The sequence below is a fragment of the Anopheles darlingi genome, chromosome 2 (genome assembly GCF_943734745.1).
Source record: "Anopheles darlingi chromosome 2, idAnoDarlMG_H_01, whole genome shotgun sequence".
NCBI classification, from domain to species: Eukaryota; Metazoa; Arthropoda; class Insecta; order Diptera; family Culicidae; genus Anopheles; species Anopheles darlingi.
In genome coordinates, this window is record NC_064874.1 from 12,999,692 (window position 1) to 13,014,271 (window position 14,580).

General features: G+C 49.5%; 1 protein-coding gene across 1 annotated transcript in view; it reads left to right on the plus strand.

The window, feature by feature from the left end:
- The first annotated feature begins 2,512 nt into the window (after positions 1–2,512).
- Positions 2,513–14,580, plus strand: part of LOC125950936 (cardioacceleratory peptide receptor-like) — a 24,390-nt gene continuing 12,322 nt past the window's right edge. Inside the window, exons 1-2 of the mRNA XM_049679336.1 lie at positions 2,513–3,163; positions 3,410–3,508. Coding sequence (XP_049535293.1) covers positions 2,990–3,163; positions 3,410–3,508 — 273 coding nt within the window. The 5' untranslated portion in view covers positions 2,513–2,989. The remainder of the gene's footprint in view (positions 3,164–3,409; positions 3,509–14,580) is intronic.

Below are 14,580 nucleotides of genomic sequence, written 5' to 3' on the forward strand. Positions count from 1 at the left end.
GGTTTGGCAAGAGCGAGCGCGAGGCCCCGCTTCCTCCGGCCAAACGGCCCTTTCCGGCGTTTATGTTGTACTGGGAGACGTAACCGAGAAAGGGTGAATGGGGTGGGGGGCTGGCAAAAGGCCGTGGCAAAGGTCGTCACAAACACAAACAATGGCTTACGGATGGCTGCTGCTTCCTTCTTCCAGCCGCACCTGTACCGGGGTCAGAGACTCACGATTGAGAGATTGAATGGCGGTTCGATCGTTGCCCCCCCACCCGCCGGCCCACAACCACAACCCACTACCCACCATCGATCGATCTCCTGCATCCGTTTTCCCACCGTTAGGTTGATCGTTTTTCGCTCTTTTAATAATGTACTCGGCGCTTCCGCCTCGGAGCCGCCGAACTGCGCCCCACGCCACGTGTTCGTGACAGCTGCTACTGACTGCAAGGGACGTTGTCGAAGCCCTTTTTGCTCCACCTTCTCACTCGACCGGTGATGGTGATTAATCTCGGTGACAGATGAATGAGTTGACGGGGTAGGAACGGGAAAGGGGGAAGGTAGAGGCCCTCCCCATCCCCCCTTTTACGCCCTACGCAAAGGGCTCGCGCGATCCGATGTATTGATTTACGGCGATTTAACGTTTTAAGCAAATACGAGCACACGAGCACAGGAATGGTGAAGGTGGTGGAGAAAGGATGGAAGCGAGGAAAATGGGGTTTTCAGAAAGTTAATTTACTGACCGCCGGCCGGCCCTTTCGCCATCGCCAGCACAATCAATCCCGGGGCCCGCAACAACAGCAAAAAAAAAACGATGGACGATTCTTCATTCGTCGCTTGTCGGAATCAATTTGAATCTTTTGACAGCTACCGGCAGGGCCGGGGAAGGGGAAGGGGGAGGGGGAGTTCGCTGCCACGTGGCCACTCATCTCTTGGGGGCCGGGCGGGCGCGCGGTGGCTCGAAATTAAATTGATAATCTATCGGAGTGGCACTTTATGAGATGTTTATGTTGCGCGATGTCACGATGGAAATTAATATCTGTTTTACGATCCCGATGCTGTTGCATTATGTGTTGCGTTGCTTTTACGACTCAGCAGTTGAGCTGCAATCAATAAATTGATAACTAAAGATGAAGTGTCTCCGTTCTCGTGATTCAGAAAGATTTTTAATTGAATTTCTGTGGGAAAATATTCAATCACTCACTCCATGTCTCTCTCTCTCTCTCTCGCCCTCTGGCAACCAATATGACGGCGAAAAGTGCTCTGGTCGTCGCAATCCAATCCAATCCGGTAATCATCGAAGTAATTAAACACTTAGCGTAACGAGTGCTATCATACTTATAGAGTAATTTGTTTATGAACAGCCGGTTGCCAAACCAACACCGTGCGGCAGTAATCCGGATCCTAACCAGCCACCTAACGCTTCCGGTGCGAATCGGCTCAAGTGCTGCCGGATCCAAACAGAAGCTTCCAACCAGCTAAACCCCTGACCAGTACACCGGGTACACCGGGGTTTGCGGCTTAAGAGTCAGTTTTATGGCTCGTTAAAATTTACAGTCGCCCATAAACAGAAATCTGGATCAACGCTAATCCCCTCGGGAGCTCAGTTGGCATCACGGTGTCCCCGGTACTCAACCCCAATAATTACAGGCCTCTGTTTCCGGTCGTCTACTGACTAGCGAACTTAACGCTCACTGGTTGTCGCGATGCGAGAGAATAAACAAAACATTCGCGCTTCGAGGGTCCAGATTCAAGGGTCTAGGAGCTGCCGAACGTGACATTTAATCAATCTTTCAAGGCCACAATCCTCGACAACGCCGGGGGTGGGAGAGAGCGTAACGGTGAGATGGAATAAAAGAAATGCGATCGATCGGAGCGGTGTGTTGGCTTTCGGAATTAACATTCACATTGGGCTCGCCATTACGGTGAGAGGAGCTCCGAAGGCTTTTAGGCGAAGGTGGGATGGTGGTTCAATCGGCTTAACCGCAGAGTTTGGGTTAAACCAGTTTAAGAGAGAGAGAGAGAGAGAGAAAGAGAAATAGGTAATCATAGATGATTGATCACGGACGGATAAATGATGTGACGTTGCTGGCATTCCGGAGGATAAACTGTTTACAACGGAATCAATCCACTTGGCTTCATCAAACATTTGAGGTTTTGAGGTTTTGCGGTGAGCTCTGTGGTATTGGTGCATGAAGTGGATATATGCTATATTGTCATTATTTCAAAACATTTGCAACCAAATTCATAATCAATTTGTATTTCAGGCTACAGGCAGCTAACGGTTATAACCGATTGAAGTGGTTAACCATCCCGGAAGCCGGAAGGTATTTCAAGCGATGTGTTAAAACGATACCACGTGCGGTGTCAATGGTAACACTGATGTTAATGGTTGTGTGACGGGGCGGTGACTGCTGCCTCCGCTTAAGCCTGACTTGTCGGAAACGTCGGACTTGTGAGTGCAAATCGAAATCAGTGTTCGAATAGATTGTCGAATAGATTCGAAAGGGTTCAAACGTAAACCTCTCTGTTGTGTTGGCCTCCCCTCTCCGGCACCTTTCTGCCTGGCCTGCACTCACAATTCCACGCGCGCGCGCGCTCATCATGAAACGATGGCCATCGCGACCGGCATCGTTGACGTTGCACAGCCACCCATCGGTGCAACGCTGCGAACGGCAGCGAACGCAATTGCATCCGGTCATAGGACGTCGATGAGAAAGGCACCAGGAGCAGCAGCAGCAGCAGCACTATCAACGGCAGCCGAAAGATCGGCCAACACTGCGAAGCGTTAAATTAAAGTGAAGTGTACCGTGAAACCATCGATTGAAATAACACAAAAAAGGCGAGCGAAAGAGCCCCGGGTAGAGTCCTGGTGGTGGGGGGGCCCTTGGTCGGATAGCACAATCGGAACTAATCGGGAACGGGAACGGTGAAAGGCGGGAGTGGACACGTCGGGGTTTCGTTGAGTGGTGATTGCTTTGCTCACAGAAGACGCGCAGTGGCCGAGAATGGCAGAACAGGAAACGGAACGGGCAGACGTTAAGGAAACGTTGACATCCGGTCAGCTGGAGGACCGCGACCGGGTGCGTTGGCCATCGTTCGTAGCCTCGACACTCGAAGATGCCGCCGGACTGCCGATGCAGCAGTGGCTGAATGGGAGCGAACCGGACTACCAGCTACAAGTAAGTTTCCCTCTCCCCCGCCCCGCCTAGGACGAAAATCCAATCCCGTATTCACTTTTGGTCGCCATTTGGTTTTTTTTGTTTTGTTGGATCGGAGAAACCATACTAGAACTTCGCGTGTTTTAGTAGTGCTGTAACTCTCGATTCTGGTGCGCAACAAAGTTTTCAAATCTACGTCCACTCATGTTACGGCTCTCGACTCATCCTGTTTCCTCCTTTTCTTCCCTTTCACACACACACACACAGCCGAACGGATTGGAACGCACCGAACTGGTGGGCAACATGTCGAACGGAACGACATCCAATGGCATGGGGCAGGAAATCAACAGCTTCTACTTCTACGAGGTATGTTTGAGTGTCCCCTTTTTTCCGGTGCAGCATCGTCATGTAATCAAACCACCCCACTCGGAAGGTGGCGCAGGTCACGTTTTTCTCGGATCCGCGATGCCATGTGATGTGGCGGCCACAGCGAAACAACTCTAAAACACACACACACACACACTGAACGAACGAGTTTATAATGAATTTGTGTTCTATATAGAAACCACCCCCCGGTTTCGATAGCCAATAAACAAGATCATTCTGCTAGTATACCGACCATCCGGTGCAGACATAGACAGACAGAGAGCTGGTCAATAAAAGACAGACGAATCCGCACCGGATGTGATCGCTAGGGTGACGCGCGATTCATGTTTGCATGTTGTCGACCCATCCGTGTGTCGCACCAATAATTGAATTCTTCGTCGCCGATAGTGGCTCTGACAGCGGGGGGAGGGGGTGCAAAACCATGGTACCACGGCACGACACGGCTGGCAGCGGCCATAAAGGCGGTCTACAAATTTACGGCAACAAAACCGTCTAGACGCGCTTGATGTGATTTTTATCGAGTCCCTTCCTCCGCTGCTCCGTGTCCCTTTGCCGCTGATCGTACCACCTACCTAATGTCCTTTTGACAGGCGACCGTCGTGTCGCTGAGCGAGGCGGATTTGCCATGTTCCGGGAAGGGGAAATAGTAGGTGTTCTACACTGGCAAGCGCTCCCGGGATGAACCTTCACCGACCGTTAGGGTTTCCCAGGTGAGTGTGGTGAGCTCAGGAAAGAAGGGAGGAAGAGAAGAGAGGGTGAAATGCACCCTTAACGCGATTCTGGTTAGGGGGCAAGTGTCTAGGATCTCGTGCCACCGGAATTCTAAGCGTCACATGCCCTGGCGTGTGTGTTTTTGATCGGTCCCACTTCGTGCGCGGTAGCGCAATGGTAGGGATCAAATTAAATACATGCGAACGACGAAAATTAAATCCCACCCAAAACCGAGAACGATACTTGCCGGCAAGTTGATTGCATCCCAGTGGCAGTTAATAGTTCTTCGAATAATGCTTCGCTGCCATATTGGAACGCGGTAGAACGGTTTTACGTGCTACAGTTTAGCATCCAGATCGTTGAGTGAAGTGTGTGCAGCTGGCTAATTTTATTGCAGATTCCTGCAGGAACTTTGCTGATTCGTCGTTCGTGTAGTGCGCGAAAAGCACGCAACGAACAACACATCGTCGTCAACACATGTGCATCGTCTGCCGATAAAAAAAAAAAACAAATAACAGCCCAACAGCGAATTATCGCTAAATAATGGTGCTTATAGTAGTCAGATATCGACTGTGTAGTGTTAGCGCAGCTGTCAAAAGAAAACTCATTAGCACGGCTCACGAGCAAACAGGAGCTCATTTGTTCGTCTATTACTTCAACATTGGCAACACATTTGTTGCTGCGAGTGCAAGATTGCTGACGAGCAGGTTCTCCTTCGGTTGGAGATTCGTCTTCCTTTCCTGAAAACTTGCGCTTCTGCGCTACTGCTTTCGCTCCCCAAAATCTTATCCTTCCTTCGAGGGATTTGTCACAAAAATTAAGGACTAGAAAAAAAAAACAAGAAACAGTTCACTCATTGAAACCGATCTCAGTTCAGTCAGCAAAGGCAACGAAGTGAGCCACTTCGTTGGATGGCGTTTCCAACCTTCCGCTTTCGGGTTTCCCCTGCTTCCCACTTCAATTTGCTCCTTTTCATTAGTAATTCCGCATGCTCGCGCGTAAGCGAGTGCAACTGGCGTCCTTACAAGTGACGAAGGTAACCCTCCCCTCATGATGTGAAGGGATTTCTTTTCGCTGCTAGCACGTGCACAGAACACGCCAAGCTGGAACGAATTCTCGGAAACTCGCGTTTTCAGCTGCAAGCACGACAAGCGCGAGTTCCTTGTATCCCACTTGTCAAAGCATGAAATGAATATCCTGCACCGAATGCTGGCCTTCTTCCGCCGACGACACCAGGCGCCGTATGCGTGTGCCAGGCACATAAACCCAAGAAAACTTTTGCGTCAGAACCCGAAAGCCAACGAACATTCGGTGTCGAATGTGGAAAGGGATGAAAACAAAATGGATGTGCAAAAAATTAGTGCCAACTGGGGCGTATGAAATGAAAACAGAAAAAAAGTGTGACACCGAGCAAGACGCTGGCGAATTGGCTGCTGCTCTCACCAAGACCACAAGGAAGAATTCCCCCCACCCTCCCCAACCTCTTCAACCTTTCCGCATCCTCATCGTCCATTCGATGTCAAGTGTCCAAATGGAGTGTGAAGATGTGGCTAAGGGGTAGATCCGAAAGGGGTTAAGCTCGCTGTCATCGCATAGCGCCACCACTACCACCACCACCACCACCGCCGTTACCGAACGACGGAACAGAGGTTTTGTGCTTCACGGATCGTGTTATCTTATCGGTTTTCAACGCTTTCGACCGCTTTCCTTCCCGGTGGCCAATGAAGCAGAACTAAGAGGGAGAAGAAACTCCCAGAAATGATTGGTCGATACAAATGGGCGTGTGGCGGAAACAACGAAAACACGAAATGAAAAGAAAACGGGAAAGGAAAACCGGTGCATGAAAGGCCGGCTCCTCGGCAAAAGGGTGTCGAACGGACGATTTTCACTTCACAGACCGGGCGCCTCGGCCAGCAGGCGCATTTTGGTAGCCCCTTGGCCGCTCGCAGGATCTGCGCTGCCGTCGGTTGGAAATTGAATAAGGGAAAGGGAAGGCAAAAACGGAATACTGGAACCGAAATGGAAATGGAATGAACATTGTACCGAAATGGCCTTCGTGATGCTGCAAATGGTTGGTGAATTTGCTTCGGTTGGTAAAACCGGGCATCCCTTAGCTCCACCCCTCCCAGCGACCACGGTGGAGCTCACCACGAATGGGTTGGCAAATTATTTTCTTACATTCACACAGACGCACATAGCTACATATACATTGTGTAGTCTTTTGCGGCTCTTATCGGTCAATAATTTCATTCCCTTTTGGGTACTTCTTGGAGTGAGAATGTCGTGCGCCAGAGGGTTCTCCTGGGTGTGGCGCCATCGGGTACCTAATTTATAGCTACCGCCCATGGTTTCGGCAACGCGGGTTTCGAGGACGCGTGAAATTCGACACCTCGGTTCGTGACCGCTGCCAAGATGCAGCGAATTTGAAGTAAGGTTGGCTGCACGGCGAGATCTCTCCTCCTTTTGGCCCCGTTATCTTGGGAAGATCCTGGCATCGATATGCCGGACTGATTACGAGTTCGCCGGTTCAAAAGCGCGGCACAAGAATGTAAATCCCATGGCTGTCGACAGAAACACACACACGCACACATACATAGTGGAAACCGTGTTCCAAGTTCCAAACGTTATACTCCTGGACTGATGCCCAAAGGACTCGCTTAAAGAGCTGATGACGTTGATCACCATCATCAGGGGGGGGGTCAGAAAAAATGGTGTCACGCAGGTCAGCATCCTTAGCAATGAAAAAGGAAAAGGACGATCCAATATGTCGTCATGCCGTGAGTGCCGAACTCCGAAAGCGGAACGCGCCATATGATTCACACCGCGGCAAGTGCCAAATCAACCGCCACTCGTTGGCAGGCGCTCCAAGGCGAAACCGCATCGTCGCTTTAATACGACGTGGATGAATTACTGTCACATTTGTTGCTTACGGCGCCCACGGTGTCCCCGGCTCATCGATCATTATATTATTTGTCGCTGGTGATTTAATTTTTGGCGCATTCTCACACGTGGAGAGGCCACGAGCTGGGCTCGATCGTGGTGGTTGTGTGTACGATGGAACGGTTGACGGATGGTTGGGAAAGGGGGGCGATTTGCTATCGCTGTTTAACGGAACCAGTTTCTGATTCCGATTAATACTACGACCTCGAACGATTTCGCTGGAGTTGGGGAAAAAAGTGGAGAAATCGGAGAAAAAAGCGATCAACCTTTTAAAAGGTTTTTGTGAGAAAAGCATAATTGTTGCACGCAGTATGGTGCGAGTGAGGTGGTTAAAGTGGCTTGGAATTGGGCAATTATAACTCAGCGGTGATGATAATGAGGGTCCCTTTTGCCTTTTGCTGCATTACATAGTACAACGTTCAAACCAGTCGAAAATTACGACGAAATGATTTCATTTAAAAATATCAATTCCAGGGAAAAGTAACTGACGATGAAATGCACCTGTTCTCCAACAGATTTGCTATTTGAGGTAAATAATGACTAGCGATCGGCCTTTCCATACTTACTTATGTTGCTATACAACTAGCTTCCGAATTGTTCGTTCGTTGATTGTTGTCGCCAGTTGTCTCATAACGGTGCTATTAATCCATCTCAATTTAGGTCTACCACACACTTTTTCCATTCTTGGCTCAGAAAGCCCTCTTGTTATCATAAACGTTTGGCGAACGTCTCGAAATGCCCGCTGAAATGTGACAACAAACAAGTGCATTTTAGAGCTCCGAAGTAATTTAAAAATGAAGTGGAAAGGAAGTCCAGAGAAGCATTAAAAGCAAGCTCCCTCTTCTCTGCTCCTTAACTGCAACAGTAGCCATTTTTGGTAACGCGAAAGTTTCTCTAGCAAAAGCAGTCCCAAACCAGAGCAACCTAATAAAACTGGACTCTATTCTTTATTAAGAATGGTACAGAAAGATTGCCTAGATGCTTAAAAGTTCTGGACATTTGATTGAAATTCACTTCTCTCGTACGATTCAATTCAATCGAATACCGAGACGTGCTTACCAAGGCCCATCTGAAGCCCTTTGAAGCATTAACGATATTAAGTCGGTTGTCCAGACAGCGGCTTGGCACAATATCAGCTAAGCCGCAGGGAAAACGGAAGCCAACCTTTTTGGTCCCGAACGGTTACTAGCGAAAGAAACGAAAGCTACCAGCGCACTGTTTGCTTTGATCTTACGAAAAGGAATCCAAAGCCATGTTGGAGTGAACTTTTGTGATTCGCCTTCCGCTCATTTGCTGGCCAAAATCATTAAAAAAAACATTGATTTACAGGCAGCAGCATGATTTCTCTGATTGCTACGTCACCGCCAACGGACTTCATTAATAGCAGTCGGGAGTAACAAGTTCTCGTGGGGCAAGAATAATTTAGTTTTCTGGCAACATTCCAAAACAGCTTTTAAACTGCAAGCTGTTGCATGCAGCGCAGTGGAAGCGTTCGTAGTATGTATGTATGTATGTATGTAACCCTCGCCTTCGATGCCAATGACCGAATGACAGACGAGCAGCAACGACACCGACGCGTGGACCACCGAATAACAAACCAATAGCCAATGGAAACTCGGTCCACGCCACTAGCCGGCCACCAGTAGTGTAGCTACTCCCAATCGGACTGGCATTGAAATATGCGCAACGAATAAAGAAAGCGAGTGGACGACAGCCGCGTTCCAGGATGAATGCCCCGCGAAAGGACAATGCGTGAAAATGCAGAACCATTCGCTACCGATACCGAAAGACGCTGAGTCGTCGACTCCGCTCATCGATTGCCGTCGCTTTAAAGCTGCTGTACCCAAGAGGGTGGGTATCGCGAGTCCGAAACTTTTCGGTCCACGGTGTCCACGTATCGTAGCGGGTAGATCTTGATTTATGTCGACCGTCTTTTGACCTCAACATCCGACAGACGTGAAACATCGTACAAGGTGGAGGGGGGAGGGGGGGGGGGTTCTATGTTGTGCTGGAGTGGCCGATGAACCGATGCCATCGCGCCGCGATATTGTGCTAGGCGCTTCCAGACAGTACGGGAAACTCAAGTGTTACCCGGGTTATGCTCAGGATTATCGAGTGTTGAGTAGGTTCAGGAAAGGGTTTCCGCAAACGACAGGCTTCTTCAATTTGTGAGTGTGTGTGTGTGCGCGCACGAACGTCAGCACTTTCAACGACAACATGGTAACACACGCGCGAGATCGTAAATCATCAGCGGGCAACTAGTACTCTGTTGTACCCTTTTCAACACTTCCAGTTGACACTTGCCGCGACGCCGAGGACGCACAAGAAATACTAATTCTTAGTTCCCCGTAACCACTAGGCTAGGTTGAAGGTTGCTTTCCTTGCAACAGGCTGCCTTACGGTGCAACAGGGGCACACACGATACACAACAAGAAAGTCCGACGACATTGCACACAGTCGACATCCGGTGGTCCGGAATGCAACGGCAACAACGGCTCAGTGTAAATCGCATTAAGATTCGTTCCAAGTCGCACGTTTCGTCTGCGTTTCATTATCCGTTTGCCATAGTGAAAATGTCCATGGCGGTGGTTGTGGTGGTTAAGGGTTCGGGGGGGGGGGGGGGGGTCGTCTACCATGTCGCCCTTTGGCCACTGCTGACGTGCAGTACCCCCCAGTTCGTGTTGCATTCGAAATGGACGAACGAGCGAGACTCCTGTTGCTTTGAGAAAGAAACATAAATACAGCCATACACCCTCCAAATGGGGGGAGGTGGTAGTTTATGTTAATGCTTATGCTAAATGCTGCTAATGCTAGGGTGCATCCCTTTGTCTCTGCCAGTCTCGCAGACGACACACACACACACACACACGCACCAATACAAATGAAGAAGCAATGGAAAAACCGAAAGCCCAGCTGTACCGCATGGAAGGGTCAAGCGTTGTCGATGGTCCAAGATGCGTGCGAATTGTTATTCCGTCCGTGTTTAATTGACATTAAGAATCCGCCCGATCGTCTGGACATGGCCGCTGGCCAAACATCGCTGTTGCCGTCGCTGCAAATGGTAATTGAATTTGTCTACAAACCAAGCCAGGGATTCGGACGGTCGCTTAACGTCACATAATTGGTATTCGATTCGAAACAAATGACTGTGCGCCGACTGTGGGACAGTGCACCGCCATCGCAAGCATGCCGAGGGGATTAACGGTGATGCAGCGGTCGGACTGTCGGTGGCCACCGTACTCGCGTGTAATTGCAGTGTGCAGCCAAATTGAATTCATTTAGAGGAGAACCGTGATCGGTTCGGTTCGGTGCTGGAAGAACCGATTAATGGATGCCCTGGACATCCAACGCCCAGGTATTGCCGCAGGTGGCCCGGTGGCACTGGGTCCCCATTTTGTAGCGCTGTTCAAGTTCAAGTAGCAATGTTTCGCTCAATGTTTACCACAACCAAAAAGTCAAGGATGATCGGTAACGGCCGGATGACACGAAACCATGACCATCAACCGTGTGTGTATGTGTGTAGTGCGAGTGGTTGCACGATAATGTGGATTTGGTGGGACGTCTTTCGTGTCCTTCTCCACCACTGATAGGTTTGATGTCTTAATTTGTCGTGCGAGGACGTGAAGTGCAAATTGGGGTTTCGGAGCAGCTCGGTCAACGACGAGCTCCTCTAATTACGCGAACCGGTACCAGGCTGGATCGAACTGGGCAGGACCGAAGTGCTGCAAAAGGTTAATGTGTTCCAATTCGATTTCCGATTGTTTCTCGGTGAGTTTTTGGTCACAGACGACCTGATAAAGCAAGGATAGTAAGAATACTGGAGCCGTTGATTTATAGGTTGATGTGATCCTGGCTGGAGTATACTGCCCTAATTTGTGACCCCTTCTCAATACTTTGCAGCCGATTGAGGCTCGATCAAACCACCGGCATGCGGTCGATTGATGCTTACCGCCACGAGCCCCGGACGTTTAATAATGAACGATTTGTGAATTGATGTGTTTCGATATCATAAATTAGAGAGCGAGAGCGGGAGCAGGGGCACTGGTTTATGGATTTATGTGATGACTGTCTGTCATCGGTGGCTGAGAGATCGCTGAAATGCGCGCATCTCCGATAATTATGCGAAACATTTGGCTAATTAAGACATTTTCGTCTTTATTTGGCTTCGTTCATCTTTGTACTAGGAGAAACACCTCCCCAAATACGGCAAGGCGCAATCATGCAAAGTCAGCAATTTAACTCGTCTGGTGAATGGGGTGGCCGCTCAACCGTGTCAAGATCTCGGTCCCAGGGTCTGAAGAAGACATCAATCGAAATGGAAGTTTTGTCTGTTAAATTTCATCGTCTTTTGAATCGCTCTCGCCGTACGATTGTGAAGATTTCGCCAAAGATTAGCGCGTGGCGTACGAAACGGCGTGCGCCATTATCTTCAAGTGGGGTGCCGCCGCTCGAATCGATCGGCCGCTCGGCCAATAGTTTCCCTGCCCGATCCGCACCCAACAACGACCTACACTCGGACCACACAAATGCCGCCCGTAAATAATGCCCATAAAGCTGCCAGCTTACCCAGGGAGCTGGTCTTTTCGCGATAACCCTTTCTACGGCGAAGGGAAACACAGACGAAAACGCGCACACACACACACTAGCGCGATTCCACTAATGTGCGGTCGACTAATGCGATCGAACTTCTCGATGGGGGGCTCTTTTTTTATCAACCACTATAGAGGCCGATGGAGCTGATGCGCGAATAATTATTCGACGTAACGGCTGATGGTCGGGCCCTATCCGGCCATCCGAAAGGAACCGCATTTAGTGGCCGTAAATCGATTTGCTTAATCGTAGGCACGCGGCGGTCGATCCAGTGTGCCATTTAGTTACCCATCGACCACTAAGCCGACGTCCAGCGTCTAGCTGACGTCGGTTGATGGCAGGCAGCCAGCATATTGCTGTTGGTGGCGTCGCGAGATCCTCGGTATTCTATCCATGATCGTTACTGGAATGGCCTATTAGATGATCGGTTGGATTCGAGCAAAAACAAAAACGAAACTTATCGCCACTCCTCGAGTCACCGTCAATTAGCGGAGGGTGAGTCATTATTTCCCTGGATCTGTCATACCGCGTTAGTGATGTAACGTGCCTAGTTTTGAGAGCTTGGATCGTCTTACTTGGAGTGAGACTTGCATACTCGCTTGTTGGAGCAAATTTATGGATGCTGCACAATGATATCCTCATCTGTGTCATAATTGGCTAGCTTAAGGTCAATTACAACGGGGTCATAAGGATGAACAGCAACAATAACCGTATAAAATTCAGGGGGAAGTTTACCAACTGTCCTTTCAAAGTAAGTTTTAGAAGTATGCAGCATATAGAACCTCGCCACCTATAGAACCATTATTGGCTGACTTCAAGTTGTTGGCTTCAACTTCCACACCATTTTACAGACGCAATCCAGCCCTAATGGTCTACGGATACTTTGTGGTGCGCTGCAACGAACAAACTCCTCTTAAACTGTCTGGCGTCTGACAGTTGACAGTTTGTCCCAAGATCCCAAGTGGTCGGACGATAGAAAATGATAATTATGGATCATCATCTTTTGCATCCCTGGATACGCTTCGACGTCGACTATTGCTCCAAGATGCTCCCAATTGCTTGTCCCACTCTCCGTCGTGCAGGAGTGAAGCACGGGTTTAAGGGATGTGCTAGCCACACTTTCGCACTTCATGTGTGGCGGCTCCCGATCGCCTGGAGTCTGCACTCGCCCTAATGCTGCTGAGCTAAGCACCGAAGCAGCCAACCAGGAGTTACTGTCTCTGCTTTAACCCGAAACCGCACCATATCACACATCCTGGGGGATCAGACACGGAGGGCTTTAAGAAAGGGAACAGTCAATAGGTAATCAGTAGGTAAAAGCTTCGGCAACACATACCGCTGACACAAGCGAACCTCGCATCTACTAGCTAAAGATAGACGATAGAGTAGGGTATGTAACTTGAACGACGAAGCTATAATGGTACCGTAAGGGCAAAGTTACATCGTTTACAGCGAAGCGAGTGGGTTGGATACGTTAGCGTTAGCCGTGGAGTACAGCGAATACAGCTGCGACTGGATGCTGTCCGTGAATCCCTTGACTAATTACTGCTTTGTCAAGAACAGTAGGGTGAATGAGTAGCGATTCGAGCATAACAGAGCCCATGTAAAACAAATCCGTGATTCAATTACCTGCCAATCTGCTGGCTTGCTGTTGTTGGAGAATAAAAGCGAAATTGATTTCTCCACGAGGCATCCTAAAGTGACGTAAACGGGCGCATGTTGGCGTAACATTTGCAATTTCGCTTTTTTAAATTTATCGCTTGCTTCACAGGACCGGACCGATACCCGGCCAGTTTATCGAAATCAGCCACAGCACGTGCGTCCGAGATGAGCTTCCTGTCGCTGTGGCTCCACGTGGCCCACCCATTACACTCACGATGGGATCCAACCGTTGCGGCCCACGTGGCCCGAACCATCTTGAAGCAAAAAAAAAGGGTTTCATTTTGCGCTTCAATAACCACAACATTATACGCATCCCGTATGATGTGCTTCTTTTTTGCTTCCCCGCACTCCTCTATTTCAAGGTTCCGCCAACGGACACACCACCGCCGCAATGACTTGTTGGATCAGCTTCGATGCGTCTTGCGTGCAGCATCGTTTGTAGCCAGCCAGGCCAAAAGCAACCCACCCACGTTACGCTGATGGCGAACGCCATCAACTTCCGATAATTCGTTTAGATAGAGCTTTATTTAGGACGCCATTAAATTAAATGACCTTTTTCACCCTTACACGCCCTTTACACGGCTGGTGGCCCCGCGGCATCGGGATGCCATGCCATGTTCCACCAGATGCAGCTCGGTGTGTCGGTCGCGCTCATGGTCGCGATATCTTTTCATCATTTCTTTCGCGCGTTCGCCGAAGATGTTTGCTAGTTGCACTTTTTCCAAGCAATTGCTGCCCGTTACCGTTCCGGAAGTGAAGCGACAGGAAGGCAGGAAGGAATGGGTAGCGGGAATGCTTCGCCTGATGCTCGAACGAAGCAAAATGGTTACTGCTGCAACCGGTACGATATCGCGCCCCGGCTCTTATTTATAACAAAAGTTGGAAAATCTGTAGTGCTCGCTGATGTGGGCTGCAAGTTTGGCCAGAAGCGAGTGCTGCCTCAGCTAGATAGACAGATGGATAGACAGATCTATAGAGAGAGGGATAGAAATAGAGAGAGCTCGATCGGGTGGGGATTTGATGGCATAAAGATGCCACATTCCGGCAGCCATCGATGCTCAACAAGTTTGCAATCCTCGTGCCATATGCTGGTCGCGTGTGTTCTCCTTCTTGAAAAAACCGACCGTTCAAACCGACCCAATCCGTTA